This window comes from Arachis stenosperma, chromosome 3 (genome assembly GCF_014773155.1).
Source record: "Arachis stenosperma cultivar V10309 chromosome 3, arast.V10309.gnm1.PFL2, whole genome shotgun sequence".
In the NCBI taxonomy this organism is placed as follows: Eukaryota; Viridiplantae; Streptophyta; class Magnoliopsida; order Fabales; family Fabaceae; genus Arachis; species Arachis stenosperma.
This window is the reverse complement of record NC_080379.1, coordinates 172,491,626-172,503,253: the sequence shown is the minus strand read 5'-3', so window position 1 is coordinate 172,503,253 and position 11,628 is coordinate 172,491,626. Positions and strand designations below refer to the sequence as shown.

Genomic DNA, 11,628 nt, shown 5'->3' with positions numbered 1-11,628 from the left:
TCTTTTATTATTTTGCTTTCTTTGTCCATTTTTAGTTATAGACTTATAGGTTTAGTTAGCATATATTCTAAGACATATATTAAAATTATTATTAATAATAATTTTTTAAACCTTTTTACTTTAATATATAAATAATACATTAAAATTTAATTTTTTATATTTATATATAATTTCATAATTGATAATTCTAACATATATGTTAACTAAATATATTTTTATATTATGACTACTTTTGTGATATTTTCACAATAAAAAAATTTCTTGAGAAAATATAACCTAACGATAGAAAAATAAAATTCTAATATTAAAATAGGAATAATATGTAATGTTTAAAAAAGAATTTCTTCCACTGTAATTCACTACTTTATGATAATGGGAGGAGAACTTTTATTGGGGATTAAGATTAGATCCTTTTAGGATTTAACTTTTTATAGTAGTCATTGTTATTTTGATTGAGAAGAATATGTTCAAAGGTGATGTGGTTAAATCTTATTGGTGTTACTGATTCTAGTTTTCCAGTTCTTTTGTGAAAACAGAACATTGTACAAATTCGAAAATGTCCTTGAAGATGTTGTATTTATCCATGATCTATCCTTTGTCCAACAATATCTCCAAAGTATTAACTAATCACTTAGCTTGTCTCTTTATCATGTCTCAACTCACAAGTACAAACCTGATGATGGAGTATTTATCCTTAGCTATAAGGAGTAATATTTATCTTTCTTTCTTTCTTTTTATAACAAAATAATTTATAATGAATTAAACTAAAATACTAAATCTTGCACATACAAACAAGAGAGAAAGCCAATTTTTACCCTTTTCCCAAAAAAATTATTGGATGCTAATTAATGAAATTACTAACTGTCTATTTAAATTATCGTTTATCAAATTAAAATTTAATAAATATAATCTATAGAATTAATTTTAGATAAAAATAAGTTTGTATCAATATAATTTATGTATGATAATTTTATATTAAAATTAATTTTGATAAAATAATATTATTTGCACAATATCAATTAAAATTATTTTTAAATAGATAATTATTAAAATATATAATATTAAATTATAGTGTTATTTTTTTAAAATATATTTATTTTTTTAGTATATTTTTATATAATTTTTTTAAATACTTTTAGTACTTTATCATTCTTTTGTACCTTATAATTCTTTTGTTTAATTTGCTCTTTCTAATAAGATTAGAACTGTAAATGAGTCGAGTTAAGTTGAGCTAGACCAAACTCAAGTTCGGTTCACAAAAATTGAGTTTGCCTTAACAATTGAGCCTATTTCTTGAACTCAAACTCCGACTCATCGAAAACTCACCAGTTGGCTCAAATAATAGGAATATAATCTATAATTCTATACAAATAAATTATAACTTATATATTTTAAAAAATATTTAAAAAGATCAATTTTATATATTATTTATCTATCAATAAATTATAAATTTTTTATTTATATCCTACATCAAAATTATATATAAAAAATAAATATAAAATTTTAAATAATTAAGATCATTAATATATATATATATATATATATATATATATATATATATATATAATCATATATTACTATTTCATATGTATATATATAATAAAGTATAGATTAAATGCATATAAGATATATGTATTAATGATACTTTGCGGAACGACACCAACAATTCCCATGTTGTTGATAAATATTTTTGCAGTATCTCACTTGTACACTTAAATTCTTTTGATAATTGCTTTAAAACTAACTGAGAATCTCTTAAAATTTGAATATCTAATGGCCCTTGTCAATCAATATTTTTAATCCTAATATCAAGGCCTCATACTCAACCACGTTATTTGAATGTGGATATTTTGATTCAAACAAAATTTCGAGGGGACTCCTTTCAAGGATATGATCAGAATGCCAACACCAGTATCATCTTTATGCTTTAATCCATTGAAAATCAATTTCCGGGGTTCAACCTCGACAACATTCATAAATACCTAAGGCACCAGGACATCGAAAGACTTTTTCGACACATCACACTACAAAAAAAAAATGCTGAATATCGTCGGATTTACTGTCGGAATTAGTGTTGAACATTAGAGGCGGATTTACCGGCAGATTTGGCAAAAAATTCGTCCGGTAAAAAAATTACCGTCAGATTTGGTTTTCCGACAATAAATTCACCGGTAATAATTGGAGGAAAAAAAGAAAAATTGGCGAGATCATTACTGTGGAATTTACCCGCCGGTAAATCCGACAGTAATTTTGCCTTAAATTCGAATCGCGAACCCTCTCCCCCTCATTTTTGAACCTCTCTTCTCCCACAAACCATCTCCGGCAGCCCTTCCACCAGCATCTACCACCACCAACAAGTTCAAAAAATGTGTGGACTCCTTGCGTCGCGTTGGTCCCTCAATTGCCACCGTTTTCGTCGCTCTCGCTACTGTTGCTACCGCCACAGCTGCCTCCAAGTGTGTTGTCCTCCTCCTTCTTCCTATTATTTTTTTTCAATTTATTTAAAAAAAAAACTAATGCATCCCCTGCCGCTTGGTCACTGCCGCCACTACTTTGTCGTCTGTGCTGCCACCACGCCAGTAAAGTCTTCTGCATTGCCATTGTCTACAGGTAACTCAATAATTAGTTTTGGGTAATTAAACCCTAAATCCTAATTTATCTGATTTTAATTTGTTATGTATTAGAAAATTTGCAATTAGGAGGTTTGTATTAGAGATAGGGTTGCACATGAATCGGATAATATTCGCATATCCGTCGTATTTATCCGCATCCGATCCGCACTCTGATAGGATCAGATAGCGGATATTGCCATGATATTCGCGGATCCGATCTGCATATCCGCGGATCCGCACCCATAGTATAAATACTATAGTTAAGAAATGGAAACCTTAATTCCTTAACCCAGACACTCAAGTAAACGGTGCTGCTCTCCCTCTCCTCTCTCACCCAGACCCAGTCCCATTCCCTGTTATCCATCACTACCGTTCACTTCATCCATCACCGTTATTCACCTCCGTCACCTCCGTCGTCATCTCGTCTCCTTCATTGGCGCGGTCGTCATCTCTGCTCACCATTGCTCCTCAATCGCGCACTCACCTCTATGCCTCACCCGCTCATCGCTGCTCTTCGTCGCTCGGTGTTGCATCCTCTTTTTGCAGTTTCTTTTTTCTGCTTGTGCTTCTCCAATGCAGATTTGCTTCTACGCAATTAGGGTTCTAAATATTTTTTGTTGATCTTTGATTTTTGAAATACAGATCTGTTTATGCTTGTTTTTTTTATCTGATTCTGTTTTTGTTTCCATTGTTAAAACAAATGTGATTTTAATTTTTGAAATGTATACATTTGTTATTGTTGTGTATGCTGTAATTGATATATTTTAGTGTAACCATGGATGCCAAATTAGGGATTTAAGATTATAGTTTCTATTTTTTATTTTGTTGATTCTTTTAAAATTAAAAATATTTTTATTTTTACGAATATATACGAATTTTGATCCGATCCTATCCGCAAATGTGCGGGTCAGATCAGAGAACAAAAAGTGCATATATTTGATCCAATGAGATCAGTGCAGATCGAATTTAGATTTCGGCCATATCCGATTCGATCCGTGTGCAGCCTTAATTAGAGATTTAACTGTTTTCCAGATTTTGTTCATTTATTAGTCTAGATTTAGGGTTTTTTAATTCTGTTTTGATTTAGAATTTTTTTTAATTCTATTTTAATGATTATGTATTTAATATCTGCATTGTTCTAATTAGTTGATTGTTGTTTGAATCTGCCAGTGTAAGATCTTCAACTGTATTGTTTTGATTTTTGTTCCAATATTGTTAAATATCCGAGTTAATAATAATTTGTTTATTTTTTTAGGTAATTATTGGCTTATTATTTATTGTTGTTAATTTTTTAAGTTTATTATTATCTGAGTTAATTAGTTGATTGTTGTTAATTGTTTGAATTAATCTTAATTTGTTTATTTTCTGAGTTCATTAATGATTTATTGTTTATTGTTGTTAATTTTTTAAGTTTATTATTATCTAAGTTAATTATTTTTTGAGTTAATTAGTTGATTGTTGTTAATTGTCTGAGTTAATCTTAACTTGTTTATCTTCTAAGTTAATTATTTACTTATTGTTTATTGTTGTTAATTTTCTAAATTTATTATTATTTGAGTTAATATTTTCTGAGTTAATTAGTATTGTATTTTTCGATTTATTAGTTTATAAATTATTGAATTTAAATATTTAAAATTATATATTAATTTTTAAACAATTTTTTAAAAAATTTAAAATTTAAGTTTACTGTCGGTAAAATCTGCCGATAGTTATTAATTTAAGAATTAATTAATAATATATTACCATTGGATTTACGGAAAAAAATCTGACAATAAAAACTACTAGCGAAAATTTTCCAACAGTAATTAGCAGTGGACGAAAAAATTCGCCAGTAAATAATTAACAACGAAGTTTATACCGTCAGATTAATTATTTACCGGCAGATTTTTTTGGTAAATTTGATGGTATTCGACCGAATTTCTTGTAGGGTCATCTTCAGCAATAAATATTTGATTATAAGTGGAATATCCATCCATAAAACTTAAAATTTCATCATCAGCCACAGAATCGATTAACATATTCGCTACGGACATGAAATACTCATCTTTAAGAGTTGTATTATATTAATCTCGAAAACCAATATAAACACCCAGTTTTCCATTCTTTTTTTATTACATGAACAATATTTGAGACCCAATGAGCATATCGAGCCGTTCGAATGAACTTAGCCTTAATTAATCGCTCGATCTCCTCCTTTATTTTTAAATTTATTTTAGAAGCAAAACGGCGAGGAGCTTATTTCACTAGTCGAGAGAATGGCTTTAGTGGCAATCGATGCTGATCGATCAAGACCAAGCATCTCATCTCATAGTCCCAAACAAAACAATCTTTGTATTCAGTCAATAGTTTAATCAATGTTGTTCTGGATTCCTCATTAATGTTTTTGCCAATATAAGTAGGCCTTATAGCACCATCGATTCCTAAGTCGATTTCATCAAGCGGATCTTGTGATTCAAATCCTTTGTCGATATGATCATCATCAACTGAAGTTTTTTAGAAACCTAAAAGTTCGAGGTCATAATACAATTAAACGATAAATTTATTGAATCACTTGAGGAAACATCAACTTTATTAAAATTATCATCCAAAACAACTATTGGATCTTTTACAATACAAAAATTCTGAGATACATCAACATTTGAATGACTGACAATTTTTCCAACACTACTCTTAAAAGGAAAAGTACATGCTATAGAAGATAAATTACTATTAGGAATTGAAGTACACTTTTTTTAATTGAAATTCCTACTTGGTTCGACTTAATCAGAAGAATCATTACTAAAAAAGAAAAAACATACTGTAGAAGAAAATACTATTCACATAATTTTTAAAGATAATAAATAATTCGACACCATCTTCTTCATTAGTCATCTCGAGTATATAAGTTGTCGAATTATTATTTTTTTTTAAATATAAACTTACTCCCAGACGAGGGGGTATACTCTGGTATCAGAAGCTTGAACTTTATGTTGAGACCTTCCTTAGTCAAGAAACAGCCTTCACAATTAGCAAAAGTCAAATTTCTGTCAACATCTAAAGGTTTCAGCTTGTTATTATAACCTTAGAAGTCAACAAGCATTAGCTCAATATAAAGACTATCATTAGCCTCTACCACTTCAGTCTTCTCCTCACTAGTCCAAAGGAGGAGTTTCTGGTGCATTGTCAAAGGTATCGCTCCGACACCATGAATGCAATATTGACCCAACAAAGTATTATAACTTGCCTTTGAAGTTACCACCACGAAGACAGTTGTTTGTATTGAAGAACTAACTTGAACTTTAAGGATAACTAACCCTTTAACAGCAATGTTGGTTGGAACCAAATCATTAATGCATTTCCTAACCTTAACCTTAACAGAGAAGCTTCCAACGACCAGACCACCAAACATCTACGAATAGTTGACCACGGAAGCTTTGGAGTTCAGATGACCAGACGACGACGCCGTTGACAGTAGCTTCGATCCGCGATGGTGAGTTCCTTCTACCCGGCGACAGCAGCTCCGATCCCGCGTTGATTGTGGTAAGGACGGTGGCCTTCATTGGAGTTGGAGGAAGATTGGAAGAAGAAATTAGGGTTGAGGTGTGGTGAGGGGAGCTCTTCGCAAAAGGGATTGGGTGACTTGGGTCAGCTATGTGGGTTCAGTAATGGGTTTTCTTTTTTTTTTTTAGGTCAAAACGACGCCGTTTCGAACCAACAATAAAAAACCGATACCTTTAAAAACCTAGTCGATTCTGCTGGTTAACCGGTTAACTATCAATTCAACCAAATTTTCGCCGGTTTTTTGTAGGACGGTTCTGGAAATCAACCGGACTAACCAGATGACCGATTCCCAGTTAACCCGATTGGTTCAATCGATCTGGTCCGATTTTCAGAACCTTGCACATTATCTCCAACGGTTGCATTATTAATTGCAATATTTTTTTCCAGAAACAGAATTTTGAATGACTCCATTTGCATGTGATGTCAAACTTGCAAAAGTTTGTTCCACAACAACAGGAACATTATTATTTGAAGTTTCTTCAGCCATATTAATAATTCTTCTACTTCGAAGTTGCATGTACTAAAATAAGCCCAGAATAAAAATCTTTGACACAATTTTATAAAAATTGTCCCACTGGACATGCCAATTTATTATGCAGATTTTAAGTAAATCTTATTTGGTTCGATATCTATGATCTAGGAGCAAAATCTACTCATTTTTTATGGATACCAGAAATTGCACCAAAGACTCCATTTTGAACAAGTAAAAGAGAGAAAAACTCAGAATGTAAACTGGAATTGAATTACTTAAATTCTAAATTATAGAAAACAGAATAAATGACTTCAAATTAAAAAAAGCAATAAATGCCTCCAACATAATTGAAGGACTTTGAATTTAAAAAGACAACGCATAATTTAAAAGAATAAAAGAAAAGACTTTGCAAAGGAAAAGTAAATTGCAAGAAAGAAAATTACAAAAAATTTAAAAAAAAGGTAAAGATATGAAAAGAATCTTATAGAGAATAAACTCTTGGCAGCCTCAAAAAGTCGTTGGGACGTAAGTGTGCGAGAATATTTTCTAATGAAAAATTCCAATCCTTTGCCACTTCCAAACCTTCTTAATTTATAGAACAAGTCGACCAATCTTATATTACCAAGTGTCATCCCTTGAAAAGTTTAAAAATATCTGCTCCGGCCAAATGTATAATCAAATAACTTCCCTTGCACAATTCACCATCCATCTTAATACTTAATTTGTTGACCTTATTTTTCAACAAGCCATGACAAATCGATCTCCTATCCCTCGAGTCAACGTCCTTGTAGATTCAATCGATCAAAATTCTTCGATCAACAAATTTAAATTTAATTATAATGTAAATCTCATAGATTTGCAAATCAATTTAATTTCTATTTTTTTTATCAATTTTAAAACAAAAAATTTGATTTTAAAATCAAATCCATTCACATCCAAAAGGTTTACAATGAAAGACAGAATATAACTTTCTTAAAAATTATGAGACAAATTCTATTTTCTTTTATTTAAAATGTCATTAATACAGCCCCAACTATATTGCTAGATAACGTTCAACCAACAAATATTCTGTAAGATCTGCTACTCTGCTCGTTTATTAAAAGTTTATTAAATTTCAATTTTCATTAACTTCGCATGCTTGATCAATTTTATAGGAAAATTTTAACATGTACCCGGAATACCAATGTTCCAATGATTTTAATCATTGATTTCAATTAATATATATTATATATATTTTTTTATAATTAAGATCATCGATTTATACTACTCGAACACTGGTGTTCTTGGTACATTTGATATTCTTCCAATTTTATAATGATGTAATAGTAACAACCAGCTTATAACCTATTGTATGCATTTTTTTTTAATCAGGGACATGGATTGGGAAGCCTTGAATGAATGTTGTTAATTTCTTCAATTACACCAGATGTGAGCTCAACCTTGCATGCATTAAGCACCTCCTGGAGTTGCCAGGATTTAGTTGCCCCGAAAACAGCACTGGCGACGAGTGGATGCCGCAAAACAAAGGCTGCGACGGAACATAAAGAGTAGCAGATATAATGAAAAATCAAAGAGCAAGAGGGTTAAGGGTTTAGGATTTGCACATAAGGAGTTATAATCTTATCAAACCTATTGCTAGAGAAACAGGATGAAGACCATAAGTTTTTGCAATGGTAAGGTGCTCCTGCAAAGTGGGAAAGATATAGAGATTATATAGAACTAAGTCAGAAACAAGAGATTCTAAAATTATTGATTAGTTCACACTTCAACATATATATATATATATATATATATATATGGAAAATCAAGTTCAAACACAATCTAGTTACCGCAGCCGCAGCCTTTATAATTTTATTGGACAAGTTGTATCTGGATTCTCCTTCTGAATATTTCCCTGTCAATGACAACAACAATGTAAGATTCCCTTCAAGTCATCATCAACGTCTGTAAAAATGTTCGAATATCGATTAACCTTTAAAAAGATTCAACCGAGCATCTGTCGGACCACCACCAGGGGAAAAATATTTCCCTGTAAGGATACCCATTGCCAGGGGACTGTAGGCCAACAAGCTTATTCTAAAAAAATAAATGAAATCTCCAACAATGAGGCATTTGCTAAAATCTAACGAGATTAGTTTTGGATTAGTTTATCATAGTACAGATGTTAAGAGTTAGAAATTTTTATGCACTAAGCTTTTACTGCTCAGAAAATGGAGCTTTCCAGTGCTTCAAATGTACCTGGAACACCGGTGTTCAAGTAATCTTAACCGTGGATTTTAATTAATATATATTATATATATTTTTTATAATTGAGATGAACGGTTAAAATTACTGGAACACCGGTGGTGCCTGGTACACTTGAAATTCTTCCTATAATATATCGTCACATTGGCAAAAAAATATTTGACTCCTTTTAACTTGAAAGTTTTACAAACACAAGTATCTAATTGGATGACATTATTAGTGCATAACAATTAACCTAAAGTAAATCAAGTAATATCAAAATTATAGATTAATTACAGTAGGATACCTCTCCTGATGGCAGCACTCAGCCAATGCAGAATCAAAAGTTCTACATAGCAGGTTATATGAATTCTGTCACTAAACAGAAGAATATCAGAACAAGAAGTAAATTTCCATGGAGGGATTTGCAGAGCTGAGGGCAAGGGATCCATGATGGAAATAAAGCAACAACTACGAGGATGAATTGAATGGTAGGGAGGAAAAAAAAAAACCTGCAGAGTTACTATCTTTGGGTAGCAAGTATCTTTTTCAGCAACCTGAATAAACTTCATCATGCCATATGGAGTTTCATTACTAAGACCAACATATCTGATCTGCAAAGAAGTTCAACACATTTTATTAGTCATGATTCGGTAATTATTTATTGAAAGATTGAAATTTGTACTAGATTGATAACACCAATTACCTTCCCAGCTTTGACAGCTCTTCCGAGAGCTTCAAGTTGTTCATCTATACCAATTGAAGGGTATTGACGAACTGGGTCATACTCAGTTTCTCCAAACATTGGAACATACCTACAATGTCAATGTATCAATTAGAGAATATATATACATATATCGATCAGGCCAAAATACGTATGAGCTAACATAAGCATACAAACCGATCAGGCCAATGAACTTGATAAAGATCAATATAATCCATTTGCATGCGTAACAAACTGCATAAATCAAATCAAAATTTTGTTAGAATATAGTTCCAGACAAAGGATCATGAGATGCAATCCCTTTCAAACAGAATGTAATATAGCATCAACTTTACAATGATCACTATTCATTCAGTTAAAGAATTCCATTGGAAGATAAACAACTATTCCTAAGTACCTACAAATTCCAGTGTCTAGACCAAACAAAACCGTGAATTCAGAAAGAGAGCAATCAACCTATTATCAATGGCTTCAATAATATTGCTGGCATCCAAACATTTTGGACCGCCTCTAATCCATGTCATCTGCCCAGATGGTCCAGCAACCTGTACAAAATTAAAGGTAGACATTATAAACAACAATGATAAGATAATTTAAGTTGAACAAAAAGAATTCATCAGATCACACAATGTATATGTAACTGAAAGTAACAAAGTTTTTACTCAGAAAAGAAGAAAAGAAGCAGCAACATGCTTGTTTATATTGACATCCATGTGTCGAGGCCTTTAACAATTGGTGCCTACTCACATCTTCCCGTAAGGATTCATGTGAAGATGATAACTGAGAGCTGTCAGATGGTTTGATTAAATTGCTTAATACAGCATGTATTCAAATCTTAGTTATCATCCTCACAAAGTAGCCACCTTACCTTCAAAGGAAAAGTCACATATCTTCACTCAGTATGAAGAAAGTTCACATGCTAATAATGAAATTCCATGTTTAACAAGATTAATGAGCAGGCCCCCAAAAGTATGGAATCAATCTTTGTTGCATAACATAATCACAAACATACAAAAAACATGAGACTTAAGCTTAACATAATCACAAATACACAACCTTTGTTGCAATTACAACACGATCCCTGGGGATTTTTCTTTCTCTAATCCACCGGCCAAGATATTCCTCACTCCTACCCTGAGTCTCAGCCCGCTGAGGCACCGGATACCTACAATGGCAACCAAAAAATAAAAATAAAATCTTGAATTAGATATTTAATTAAATCACAAGATAACATGAGTAGTTGAGAAAGGAAAGGTGGTACATTTCTGCTGAGTCAAAGAAGTTGATGCCGCCATCAAAGGCTTCGTCAAGAAGGCGAAATGACTGAGACAGTGTGTTCTGCTCCCCAAAAGTCATCGTTCCTGGGAGAATTAAAAAACAAAATGGGATTTTTCTTTCAGCTGAATTGAACTGAATTCAAAGAATCTCTAACTTGCTGAAATGGTGGATAAGTTTGCACGCACCTAAGCATAGTCTTGAAACAGCAAGATTGGGAGCAATGTTGAAGAGAGGAACTGACATCAGCTTTAGCAACGTCAACAAAATCGAAGTTGAAAACTTTAGATAAATACTGACCCACCGAAATTCAACGAAAGAATGAAAAAAAATTGATTTTTAAATAAACCCAAAATCAAGAAACTCAGGTTTACTGTCCCTCTTATAAGTTTCTTATGAGAAATGACGAGGGACTGAGTTTGGGTGAGTGCGATAAGCAAGTTCAATGGAATACACTAATATGTACAGAATACAGCTGGATAAAGAAAGGTTATATTTTTCAAAAAATATTTCAATAATCCAATCACTTAATTTTATCCTCTTTTGATATATAGGAAAAAAAACATAACCAATATTATTTTAAAGATAATTAGAAATAATTTTTTTAATCAAATCATTTTAGTTACTTCTAACAAATTTTAAGTTTTTTTAGTTACGGTGAGGGGAAAGGGATAATTAATGGCATTCTAATAATACTATTTTGATTAGAAGGGGGAAAAAGCCATGAGTGGCATTAGGCTATGGAGGTAGGTTGTATTGTATATACTATAGGAAAACTTTCA

General features: G+C 31.6%; 1 protein-coding gene across 1 annotated transcript; it reads right to left on the bottom strand.

Annotated features, from left to right (window-relative positions):
- Positions 1 to 7,646: 7,646 nt before the first annotated feature.
- Positions 7,647 to 11,288, bottom strand: LOC130969504 (uncharacterized). The gene is made up of 12 exons (XM_057895256.1): positions 11,035 to 11,288; positions 10,833 to 10,932; positions 10,628 to 10,736; positions 10,028 to 10,116; positions 9,749 to 9,805; positions 9,554 to 9,662; positions 9,360 to 9,461; positions 9,155 to 9,219; positions 8,597 to 8,700; positions 8,454 to 8,518; positions 8,254 to 8,308; positions 7,647 to 8,152 (listed from the first exon to the last, which is right to left on the bottom strand). The coding sequence occupies exons 1-12, from the start codon at positions 11,090 to 11,092 to the stop codon at positions 7,992 to 7,994; spliced, it is 1,074 nt and encodes a 357-aa protein (XP_057751239.1). The 5' UTR covers positions 11,093 to 11,288; the 3' UTR covers positions 7,647 to 7,991.
- Between the last annotated feature and the right edge of the window lie 340 nt (positions 11,289 to 11,628).